The sequence below is a fragment of the Musa acuminata genome, chromosome BXJ2-2, assembly GCF_036884655.1.
Source record: "Musa acuminata AAA Group cultivar baxijiao chromosome BXJ2-2, Cavendish_Baxijiao_AAA, whole genome shotgun sequence".
NCBI classification, from domain to species: Eukaryota; Viridiplantae; Streptophyta; class Magnoliopsida; order Zingiberales; family Musaceae; genus Musa; species Musa acuminata.
In genome coordinates this window covers 28,800,354-28,812,972 of record NC_088339.1, presented here as the reverse complement: position 1 = coordinate 28,812,972, position 12,619 = coordinate 28,800,354, and the positions used below count along the sequence as shown (strand labels likewise).

The 12,619-nt window shown below is 44.7% G+C and overlaps 1 protein-coding gene, 1 non-coding gene and 1 pseudogene across 2 annotated transcripts; 2 read left to right on the top strand and 1 right to left on the bottom strand.

The window, feature by feature from the left end:
- The first annotated feature begins 1,499 nt into the window (after positions 1 to 1,499).
- On the top strand, positions 1,500 to 5,284 carry LOC135604842 (glucose-6-phosphate/phosphate translocator 2, chloroplastic-like; annotated as a pseudogene).
- A 2,635-nt stretch (positions 5,285 to 7,919) lies between these two features.
- TRNAP-UGG (transfer RNA proline (anticodon UGG)) lies at positions 7,920 to 7,991 on the top strand. The gene has a single exon. It is a non-coding gene; the product is annotated as a tRNA-Pro (tRNA).
- A 1,265-nt stretch (positions 7,992 to 9,256) lies between these two features.
- LOC135605865 (protein THYLAKOID ASSEMBLY 8-like, chloroplastic) lies at positions 9,257 to 12,476 on the bottom strand. Its single transcript, XM_065096417.1, has 3 exons — positions 12,029 to 12,476; positions 9,934 to 10,324; positions 9,257 to 9,611 (listed from the first exon to the last, which is right to left on the bottom strand). The coding sequence occupies exons 1-2, from the start codon at positions 12,428 to 12,430 to the stop codon at positions 9,935 to 9,937; spliced, it is 792 nt and encodes a 263-aa protein (XP_064952489.1). The 5' UTR covers positions 12,431 to 12,476; the 3' UTR covers positions 9,257 to 9,611; position 9,934.
- Positions 12,477 to 12,619: the final 143 nt, after the last annotated feature.

The window sequence follows — 12,619 nt, the reverse complement described above, 5'->3', positions numbered from 1 at the left end:
CGACAAACGATTTCACCGTCAATCGCATTTAATTCTCACCCTGTCGCGTCCCCAAAGTCGAGATGTGATCCTTCGTCCAAACGATGACAAGAGTTTCGTCGGAGTCTTCGTTCCAGTGCCGGACAATTTGATTGATCGATCATTCGTACATTGGTACAGATAAAAAAAAAAAAAAAACCGATGGACTTATGATTTCTTGGGTCTGAACTAAATAATCTTATCAACACTATATATAACTATAAAAATAACAATCATAATACTTAAAAAATTATTTAATAAAAAAATAAAAAAATATTGTATCATCAAAATATCACTTAATTATTTTATATATCCAAATCATATTTTTATTTAAGATTTTTAATATATAATACACATGCGAAGTGCTACTCCAAGATGAATATTCAACCCAAGATCAATCGTATATTCATTCTTTCATAAATTATCTATAAAGATGGGAAAAAGATGAATATTTATGACCAATACTCAGTAAATATGTATGTCTCCCTCTCGTAGAGTGGAGTGGGTAAGTGATGAGGATAGTAATTATGATAAGACTCGGCTGACGTCAGATGACGCCTCACGCAATAGCACCTGGTCAATGCAGACCGGAACGCCGACCGAGGTGCATTAACATTCTGCCAAAGCTCAAGTCTTCACGCCACGCCAACACAAAGTCAGACGCTACTAGCCTGCCCCTGCAAGCGGGCAGCTCAGGAAGCAGGAAGCTTCCCTATAAATACCCTCTCATTCATCAGAGAGAGAGGAGGAGAGACAGACACAAAAACACTTCTTCATCTGAAACCCCCTCCACATCTGTTAACTTGATTGTCGGAGGGGTCGGGCCGAGGACCCCGGCCCGACCTTTATGTAGGTGCGAAGCCGAAGGTCCCCTCCGGACGCGCAGGCGAGGAGTTCCTGCCCGGAGGAGATTGCTACACCGTCCCGATTGGACACCGCACCCGACCACCTCAGCGGGCTCGAGGAACGCCCCAGGGAGGTCCCCGTCGTCCGGACCCGAACCGAGCCGCGTCGGCCCCGAGGCCACGACTCAAAGTTGTTTCCCACAACAGATTGGCGCTAGAAGGAGGGCCCAAAATGTCGGGTGACCACCCGAGCGGCTCAGATGAGCCCACGGCTGAGAGGTCACACCCGACCGAAGCCTCGGGGGAACCTCCCTCGCATAGAGACCATCGTGACGAACACCCCGCCACGACCTCTAAACGATATTGGCGAATATTCAACGACCCGGGCTTGCTGCCGCCCAACGGCGCCCCAACCGACTCAACGCTCGTGTTGTCCAGGCCTTTCAGGACCTCGCTCTTCAAGTCTGAGCCCTGATGGAAATGGTGCAAACCATTATCCCGCTCATTTCTCATCCGGTGCACCCGCCTGCGATCGAACCACTGCGACAACGCAAGGCGCCCGTTCGGGCCCACATGACGCTTCCGGAGCCCCCCACTTCGCCTCGGGTCCGACCGACCCCACTCGGGGATCCAGTGATGGCAAACCTGAGTGGTCGCCTGGAACCCGAGGCACTCTCTTTGGACTCCCTGCGGGCCCAGTTGCGCTTCGTCAGCCAACGACTCGATGGGGTGCAGAAAGAGGTTCGCATGTCCAAGGGAGAGCTCGGGGAGGACGCACACCAAGGGTCTCCCTTCACGCCCGAGATACGGGATCTGGCAGTCCCCCCGGACTTCCAGCTCCCCTCTCTGGACACTTACGATGGCTCTGTCGACCCGACGGACCACGTAGCCGCTTTTCGCGCCCAAATGGCGCTATACGGAACCTCCAATGCCCTGATGTGCAGAGCGTTTCCTACCACTCTGAGAGGGCCGGCCCACGCGTGGTATGACAGCTTGAAGACCGGAACGATTGCTTCCTTCGACCAGCTCGCCGATGACTTCGAGCTCCACTTCGTAGTCTATGCATGGCCAAAGCCCTCCGCAGCACTGCTCCTTGGACTCAAACAAAGGGAGGACGAGCCCCTCTCACATTTTGTGGGTCCCTTTGCCACGCAAATCCGGGGTTTGCCGGACACTCACCCTTCTCTGTTGGTGCAGGCGTTTATAATAGGCCTGTGACCTTCCAGATTCCTCTGGTCCCTCGTGGAGCGACCCCCCACCATGGTGCCAGAGATGCTCCAGCGGGCTAACCAGTACATCGCGGTAGAGGCCTGGGCGGCCGAGAGGAGAAGGAGCGACTTTTGGCAGCGGGCTCCATAGAAGGGGTCAAGCACCCACGACGGCTATCCGATGTAGTCCTCGTGAAAAGAAATTTAGGCCCTGCCCCAGTCTCTTCCGAGCGAAGGTTCAGTATCTACCTGACTACCTCCCGGTTCACGGTTAGCCCCGGCCTAAATCCTTCTGAATCTACACGGCTCAGCCGAAGTCTGCCGAGTCCACCTCAGCATGGCCTGCCCGCCTGAGCTGTGTCCCTCGGCCGAAGTCTGCCGAGTCCACCTCAGCATGGCTTGCCTGCCTGAGCCGTGTCCCTCGGCCGTAGACTGCCCGAGTTCTACCTCAGGACGGCCTGCCCGCCTAAGTCGTGTCCCTCGGCCATAGACTGCCGAGCCCCCCTCAGGGCGGCCTGATGCCCGAACCACGCCTGCGCGGCCAGCCCGCCTGCGTCGTGCTCCTCTGCTCCATGCCCCAAGACGCACCTGCGTGGTCTGCCCTCCTGCGTCGTGCTACTCGACTGCATGATGCCCGAGACCACGCCTGCGCGGTCTGCCCGCCTGCGTCGTGCTACTCAACCGCATGATGCCCGAGACCACGCCTGCATCGTGCTACTTGGCCGCATGAGGCCAAAGAGACCACGCTTGCACGGTCTGCCCGCCTGCGTTGTGCTACTCGGCCGCATGATGCCCGAGACCACACCTGCGCGGTCAGCCCGCCTACGTCATGCTCCTAGGCTCCATGCTCCCCGAGACACACCTGCGCGGCCAGCCTGCCTGCGTCGTGCTCCTCGGCTCCATGCTCCCCGAGACACACCTGCGCGGCTAGCCCCCCTGTGTCGTGCTCCTCGGCTCCATGCCCCGAGACACACCTGTGCGGCCAGCCCGCCTGCGTCGTGCTCCTCGGCTCCATGACACGAGACACACCTACGCGGTCAGCCCGCCTGCCTCGTGCTCCTCGGCTCCATGCTCCCCGAGACCACGTTTGCGCGGCCAGCCCACTTGAAAGCTGAACCCATGCCTCAGACTCCCGTTACAACGACCGACGCATAGCTTCTTTCCGGGGGGGAATATGATGAGGATAGTAATTATGATAAGACTCGACTGACGTCAGATGACACATCATGCAACAGCACCTGGTCAATGCAAACCGGAACACCGACCGAGGTGCATTAACATCCCGCCAAAGCTCAATTCTTCACGCCAAGCCAACACAAAGTCAGACGCTACCAGCCTGCCCCCTGCAAGCGGGCAGCTTAGGAAGCAGTAAGCTTCCCTATAAATACCCTCTCGTTCATCAGAGAGAGGGGAGGAGAGACAGACACAAAAACACTTCTTCATCTAAAACCCCCTCCACATCTGCTAACTTGATCGTCGGAGGGGTTGGGCCGAGGACCCCGGCCCGACCTTTGTGCAGGTGCGAAGCCGAAGGTCCCCTTCGGACGCGCAGGCGAGGAATTCCTTCCCGGAGGAGACGGCTATACTGTCCCGATCGGACACCGCACCCGACCGCCTCAGCGGGCTCGAGGAACGCCCCAAGGAGGTCCCCGTCGTCCGGATCCGAACTGAGCCACAACAGTAAGCAAGAGTTCAAACATATTATAACTATTCATATTATATCAAAAAAAACAAGACACGCATTTTACACGAGCAAAATAATAAGTGCAAAAATATGAAACAATTCAAATTCATCTCATTCATTATGCATTTTTATTCTTATGTGTTGATTTTTTTTTCTTTGCATACATATATCATATGTCATATTTTTTATTTAAAAATAATAATAATAAGATAGTCGTACTAAGCCCGAGAGAATCAACCACACCTGTGGACAATATTCTTAGTGGACTTAAATACCGTTATATGTGTTGAGTCATAAATTTATCATCCAATATTATATTTTTCATAGGAGGATAGTACGTTATCCAAAAAAATCATATGATAATATATTTTCTCTATAATCCTCCCTATGATGCTACTACTAGGTTATCACTCACACTATCTTATTGCCTCCATCTTGATCGACTTAAATACCATCCCTTTATTGGTTCAGAGAATTAACTTGAAAATATATAAATATATATAACATTTATCGCTTATCTTCATTGTCATCTCATGACAATAAATGTATACTATAATTTAATAGTTTATCATAAATAACTATTTATGATGATAATAATTCATGATTATTTTAGTTTATATCCTCATCATAGCATTCGATCGTAAAAATCAATGAAGTTTATTTTGTATAAGACATTCCTCATAATTTAATATTTATGCGATCCACTTATTATGTCAAATAGTTATCTCTTATTGTTGTTTTTCTCTGACGTCATCGTTTGTTATTATCGACATCGTTCGTTGTCGTGAACTGAAGTATTAATATCATTTTTTTATTTTTTTTATTTTTATATTTCTGCAGTAAAAATCAATGATTTTAAGATAAAGTGGATTTAGAAATTTTATATTTTTAATATAATTTTTAAAAATATAAAGATAGCTAAATATACTGTGCATAATATGCAATTCTGCTGGAGGCCGATCGGCACGAGAACATCTCGTTCACGGACCACGAGGCGCGCTCCGCCGCGGCGCAGAAGCTCAAGATCGGCTTCTACTCCGCGACGTGGTGGGCGCTGAACGAGGTGCGAACATCTACCACTAGAAGGTCCTCAATGCCTTCCCGAACCCTTGGCTGACCTCCACCCTCACCTTCGCTGCCGGTTCCCTCATAATGCTCCTCTCCTGGGCCGCGAAGGTCGCCGAGGCGCCCAAGACCGACTTGGAGTTCTGGAAATCCCTCGCTCCGCTGAGAAAAACTAGTGTTCTAGAAGGTCTTTAGGGTTTAACCAAATCACACACCTTCTTCCATGGATTCTGACGATGGAAGCTTTGATATAGACTGTAGGTGGCGGTGGTGCACACCATTGGACACGTGGCGGCCACGGTTAGCATGTCGAAGGTGGCAGCGTCCTTCACCCACATAATCAAGAGCGGGGAGCCGGCATTCAGCGTGCCGGTGTCGAGGTTTCCTGTTTCAGTTTATCTGTCGCTGGTGCCGATCATCGGAGGTTGCGCTTTGGCAGCAGTGACATAGCTGAATTTTGATATGACGGGTAAGATCGATAGCTGAAGAAAATTTGAGATCTTTTCACGCTCAGCATAGATTAGATTCTACCACAAATTTTTAGCTCCTGTGATGTCATTTGCTGATATTGATGTCCTCCATGTCTCTTATGTTGTAGCTTAATGTTCTGTTGGTATCTTATTTTGCTATACTGCAGTGGAACATTGTGTTCTTCCTTGTATTGATCGTTCCAATTTGTCTACTACCTTAATTCAAAGCTTTATCATGCACAATTCTGATGCCTCCTCAGTGTTTACAGTTCCTGAAAGACTTTTCACCCTTGTCTTCTGTGATTGCAGGTGTTTTGGGTGCAATGATATCAAACCTTGCATTTGTGTTTCGGAATATTTTCTCTAAGAGAGAAATTAATGGGAAGTCTGTTAGTGGGATGAACTACTGTGCCTGCCTGTCTATGCTATCTCTGCTGATACTTACACCATTTGTGATCGCGGTGGAAGGTCCACAGATGTGGGCAGCTGATTGGCAGAAGGCGATCTCACGGATCAGTCCCCATTTTGTCTGCTAATTTGTTTACTCTCTCGTATATATATGTTAGCGATTTCATTAATTCGGATACAATTGTCGCTATTTGGAATTTATTGTTTTGTTGTTGTGTTGGAGAAATAGAGCAGAGTCAGTTGATTTGCTTAACCCTTTAAATTTCTATGACCTTATACGATAATGTACTTGACAAATATTTTTATACCATGAAAAAACATGAAAAATCTTGAGAAAACAATGTTCCACTTGGTTTAGATCATCTTCTCTGATCAGTGAATAGCTAAAATAATTGTGCATTTGCTTGTCAGACATTTCAGAATGACGAAATTGTAGCTAACGCAGTCGGCTTATGTGACTCTTATCTGATCAGGTGGGTGACGGCACAAGGTGTGATCTACCACTTGTATAACCAAGTTTCCTACATGTCATTGGATGAAATGTCTCCATTGGCATTCAGCATTGGTAACACCATGAAGCGGATCTCTGTTATCGTCTCTTTCATCATAATCTTCCATACACCGGTCCAACCCATCAATGCCCTTGGAGCTGCAATTGCCATTCTTGGAACTTTTTTATATTCCCAGGTAAATTCTTCTTTCTTTATCTAAATATTTCATGTTCTGTGGTTTCATATTTCTGGAGGAACAAAATCTTGGACAATTTTTACCTGAACTAGAAGCCATCTAGAATACTTGCAAGTGATTCTTCTATCTCACAACTTAATGCAGCCTGATCGATGAAGCAATATAACCTTATCATGGAGCCTGAGATTCATGCATGTTTAGCTATCTTTTACGTTGGTGACAAGGGCAGCACAGCATTGTGTGGGTTCTGTATATATTCCCTCTTCAAGCTTGGTGGTCCTCCTCCCGGACACAACCGATGAACTTGCTAAAACAATTCAGCATGAAGTTTCCGTGGTTGAATTCATCTGCATGTGCAATGCGAAAAATTGCATGTCGTATGAGTAAACAAGTGATAATTCCTTTGCAGTAAATTGTTTCAGTGATCAATTAGCTTCTGACTAATAATGGATAGAGTTGCTGATGCTAAACATGTTTCTACTGAGATTTTCTGATATTCTCTTAGGACATGAACAAATAACAATGGTGAAAATATTATTCCTAGTATTGAAAATAGAAAACAATGGAAATCTCCAAGAAAAATGGAAGGCTCGATTAGATAACTAGATTTATCCAAGTAAACTGAAAATTAGGAAGCCCACCTCCAATGCCCTTAAGCTTTTCTGACCTTTGGGCATTAGATAGGATCAAAATATCGAACTTCTGTGAACTGAGGAAATATTTGCATATATGTTACTTGTGAGACAGAAAACATGCTATGGATTAAAACCACATAATCCGATCAGCATGAATGAAGCTCCTGTTTAGATACAAGTTGACCCTTTACCTTGTACTTTTGCTTGTGAAACATGCAATTCTGGATCAACAGTAATTATATGCATCTTGATTTCGGTGCTGCAGGCCAAGCAGAGGCTCTTGCACCTGTATCAGTTCCGATCCTAATGAAGCTCCAATGTAGGTTGCCTAGTGCTATTATGGATGGGAGACGAATCTTACCCGAGCCTAGAAAGAGGAGCAACATCTCAGAACTGTAATCGATAGCGGAAACTGTCTAGTTCCCACACAGTACTGCTGATCCAGGTTGTACGAGATCATTGTTCTCGATCGGAGATTAGAGGACTCTGCTAAATAAGATGCTCACAATGTATCAACCTGTCCAAAGAATTTTGAGCTATTATGAAGGACGGCGTTTCTTACATGAATAGTTTCTCTCACTATAATTTTCGCATATCAATCGAGGACTGTCTATTTCTTCGGGAGTAGCCCATGTAATTGTATGATTGTTGAGCAGATTCAGGGAGATGGTCCATCAGCTTGAGATCTCTGCCATTCTTCTTGTCCTCATATTTGTTGTTCATGTTACTGCCTGAATTCATATCCCCAGTGATGCACTATGTTTTGGATCTTTGCTGCTGGTTGTTGCATCTGCGATTTCTGTCTAAGGCATTTTGGTAGCTAGCAGCTAAATATTCAGAGGACACTGTTGAATATATATTTCTATAAATATGTAATTTTGTGAACCTGATACCAAACAGGGCATTTGGTCTAGTGGTATGATTCTCGCTTTGGGTGCGAGAGGTCCCGAGTTCGATTCTCGGAATGCCCCCTCGTTTTTGAATTTTTGATTCAAGCTTCACAAATTAGAGCATTAATCTCATATGCTTATCAGAAACATGGCATACGTGAGTCAGAGTTTGGAGAAGCCGAACTTGCTCAGACGGCACTTGAGATCGATCACCTCCAGCCTGCGCACTCCTCCTTTCTTCTCCACCTCATCACTCTTCACATCTTCCTCCATGAGGCCGTCATCACCTCGTAGCATCGGAACATGAGGCCCGCATCTTCTTCGGCGTTGAGCAACCCCATTGCTGCTGCTGCTGCCATGTTTACTCGGTGGCTTTCTCCATTTGAAGGCTTTTCTTGGGACAGCATCACAGCTTACTGAAACTGCTTCTGCTCGCTGTTTTCTTGGTGAGTGGTGAGAAGAACATCGAGATGCTTGCTTGACGCATTCCATCTCCTGCGTCATCAGCGTGCCGACTCTGCCGGTTGTGCCCACCTTGACACCATCTCCCTTGCCACTGCTGACTTGTGTCGTCCAAGGCATGGTTTTTATTGCGAAGAAGTCTCAGAGATTTCTGGAAATAGGAGATTTATGATAAGAAGAAGAAGAAGAAGAAGGCACTCAGCGAGGGAGAGTGCACACCATGACGTTGGCTTCGATGCCTCTCTCGCCTCTGTCTCGCCTTTTGCTTTGAGCTATGGAAGGAGATGGGAGCGTGGGAATAAAAGATCGAAGTTTGCAGAGGTCGACGCCTCCGTCACCGTAAGAACTTATGCTTCTCTTCTCGAAGTCAACTTCGTTACTTTGCTCTTAAGGTACTATTTCTTTTAACGTGCACTTAAAGTTGAGAATATATCCATACTTCATTCCTTCCTTTCCCTTCTTTTAACAATTTTCCCTTGTTAAAAAGGGGCCTAAACAAATATTTCGAGCACTGAGACAGCATCAATACTTGTGAGACCATTTGGTGCAGTCATGGGATGAGAGTGGATATGCCATACATAATGGTCTTCAAGAGAAGAATAAAGAGAACAATTCCCAGAGAGTTATGTGGGTTTTACTCATTGGCATAACCTTGCATACCTCACATCTTCTCAAGATCACATCTAATAAATGGAGTGTTCTATTTACTGTTGATGTTTGTCATCTCCCATAGCAAGCAGCAATACTGCCTGATATCACATACTGACAAGCTTAAACAAATAGCTAAGCAGTTACATCAGACAAGAAACAGATTCTTGTGCAATGTTGATGAACACCGTATATTAAAATTATTCCGGCGCATGATCTGCATCTAATCTGAGCCATATGCAAACTACCCAACATGGGACCTTTGTCTGCATTGTTGAATGTCATGGCTACCATACACTTCAATTCTAAAATTTGGGTCATTGGTCACAGAGTTTTATGACAATGCATTCTCACATGGAATTGTCTAAATGGATACAGATGGATCAACTATTGCTAGCGGATCAGCTGCAGTGTGTTAATACAGATATCATGGGAAAGGGAAAACAACTGCAGAATGACACTTCATGTTGCTGTTTAACTACATGGCGGCATGGCAGAACTTTCTCCCGTTGCTACAAATGCAAATTGTTTCACCATATGAACTGGTTAAGGCCTCAATTGGCACATTGCCATGGAATTGATGCAAATGACCTGAAATTGAAGAATAATTGCATGAGAAAGGAAATATCGAACCCCCATGCAGAATAATTTCATTCAATGCTTTAAGAGAAAAAATAGTAACCATACAAGAGATAACAAAGTCAATATTCAAAAACAATACTTCTCCATAAAAGAAAAGTAAAACTGGTTCTAACTTTAGGAAATTATTTATAGCATAACTCCAACATTATCGATCAGATCAGAATCTCAGCTTGAAAGTTAAATGAACATGCTCACACTTTGGTGCTGAAAGTTATAGTATAATTGAGGCTTAAGCGGCGTGCGGGAGAAAGATAACACCAACAATGTTTACCTCATCTCATGCCAAAGATCTCTTCTGGTGGGTCATAAATGTGTCGCTCTGGAAATAGCTCCTCGAAATCTTGTTTCACTCTATTCCTAAGCAACGGGTGTGGCAGAAGCCCCTTCAACAGTATCCTGAAAGGCAATTCTTCTGGAGGCTCTGGAGACTTCATCATGTCCTCATAGATGTTCATGGCATCCGCAGGTGATCCGTATCTCAGAAATCCCCTGATTACCTCAGCATACGTCTGGGAATCAGGAAACAATTCCTCTTTCCGCATACTTTCCCATATTCGCATGGCCTCTTCCATCTTCTTACACTTCGCAAGAGCTACAATCAAATCCTTGTACAAATATACATCTGGTTTGTACCAATCCTCCTCCTGTATAATCCTAAACATCTGACAAGTAGATTGCCAGAGCCCATTATTAGTTCTGATATCTATGGCATATTTGTCAACGATATTCAAAATAATATGCCACCAAGAACTAGGATGAAAAATTAATGAGTTTACATACATTTTCATCTATTCATGTACCCATCTAATCTACTGGTAATAAAGAATCACATATACAGTAATCAAATTACGAAATTATCAGATGCGTGTAAGTTATACACTTGAAGAAGAGAACCACATGGAACTGTTGTCTATTGAGCCCCAAAAACCAACTGATTCTTGTTTCAACTGGATAGTGAACAAGGGCAAAAGCTAGAAAAATGCAGGATTTTGATCTGATAATGGTCATGCGAGAAAAAAATGTTGGACAAGAATCAAAAGTGCATTAGATCTACATCTCTGAGAAAAACAAACTACCTTTTATAAACAATGAAAAGGATCTCTTTCTCTTGCACCAAGACAAACGTCCACCGCACCAATCTTTGAATAATCAGCTTTCGTACCACCTTCTAATTCTATGTTTACACCCTACCTTCTTCTATCTCCCTTTCATTAGTATCTCATAATAAAATAACACACTTCCAAACTTTGAATAACAATACCTTTTAGTCCCCTATGTCTAAACCTGTTTAGCAGGATGTTTCCTCAAGACACTGAAATTTCTGAAGCTATCAGATTCAATAACTATCAGAAAAGCTGATGTGTCTCCATCCACTCAATCCATAACAGCTTAGCAAGGATGTACCTACATCGCCATAGAACATACTGGAATTCCCAAACGATTCAATAACTATCAGAAAAACTGATAAGCTACACAAGAACTTCTTGAACATCAATACCCTCAAGTAACTGTAGACTTCAGTTTAGTTGATATGTGGAAGGAAATTCCAAATATTTGCTTTTTTTTCCTTCAAGTTTATGTCTTAAAACTGTTCAAAGATATAATTTATCTACAACTGGGGTTAAACTTTTTAAATTAAGAAGATACTTGAAATTTCTCGGCAAGAGTGGGCTAAAAAGATATTTGATAACAGATTCTGGACATTTCGTTAATGGTTGCAAACAATGGAAAAAGAACAAGTTTTGATGGGTGGGCTTCAGCTCTCGGTAAGCCTCAATTCCAATATTTGCAAAGAACATATGTCGCATCAAACAAATCACATAAAGTTGTAGTCTCACACATAAGCAATATCAAATGAGCCCAATATCTTGTTCTAAGTAACAACTTCACTAAACATATATTACGAGGGTTATTAAAATGTATCCTTTTTTACTGGAACTGAGTAAATATTTTACAAAGACCACAGAGCCAATGAGCCAAAAATCTTGTAAAAAAGTTTCTATTATATGTAGAAAATCTGAAAGAGTGCCTTTTACTTATATTCAAAATTAAAAGTCATATCGGAATCTCAACTATCAAATATTAGCTCATTTCAAGCTGTACAATATAGCTAAATTTCTTTTCTTTTCTTTGTTGTTTGGAAAAGGTCTGAGAACACAGGCCACATTTTGATTTCATGAGAGATGATATAGCTAGAATTTAACAGTATTTTACTCTTGACTTCTGAAATTGCAGAAGCACAAATTTCGGGAAGAAAGCAATAAAAGGAAAAATATAACTTAAACGAAAGCTAATCACACCGAGCCCCTCAAACTCTATCCATCTATAAGCATCAAGCACGGCGTGATCAAAACAAGATGACGTACCTTAAGCGCCAAATCGATCTCCTCCTGGCGCTCGAGCTCGACAAGGACGGCGATCTTGTCCATCTTGAGCAGCCGGAGAACGTGGGTCTTGATGAACTTGCCCAGCTTCTCCTCGTCGTCCTTGAACCTCTTGAGCCCCAGGATGACGAACAGCGCTTCCTTGCCTATCATCTTCTTCCCCCTCCACAGCGGCCCCCTGGGCCGGCCGTCGTGGTATTTCCGCCTCAACTCCAGCGCCGCCGTCGTCCCTTCTCCGATCCTTGCCCGCGGCGAATAAAGGAGAGGAAGACGAGTTATCTGCTGCTGCGAGGGGTTCGCAACGAGGATGATTCGAAGCAGTTCCGTATAGGAGGAGGGGAAGGATGCGGGTTTTAGTCGGGACACGGCGGCTCGAATCGCCATCGAACCGGAGAAGCGAGCGGCGGAGGATGCGAGCGAGAAGGGGCGGCGATCACAATAAATAGAGAGAAGTATGGGCTTCTCTAATTGGGCCTAATTCGACTACCAAATACGAGTCTAACGCATTGGTAATTTGGGCCCAAATGTAGCCCATGAAAGGAAAGCTTCATTATCCTACGTAATCTCAAAGTT

Excerpts from the sequence above, each read along its gene's own strand:
- LOC135605865 (XM_065096417.1), bottom strand. The coding sequence starts at position 12,430 with ATGGCGATTCGAGCCGCCGTGTCCCGACTAAAACCCGCATCCTTCCCC. Across the intron at positions 10,325-12,028 it reads AGATCGATTTGGCGCTTAAG|ATGTTTAGGATTATACAGGA; the intron begins GTACGTCATCTT and ends TCTACTTGTCAG.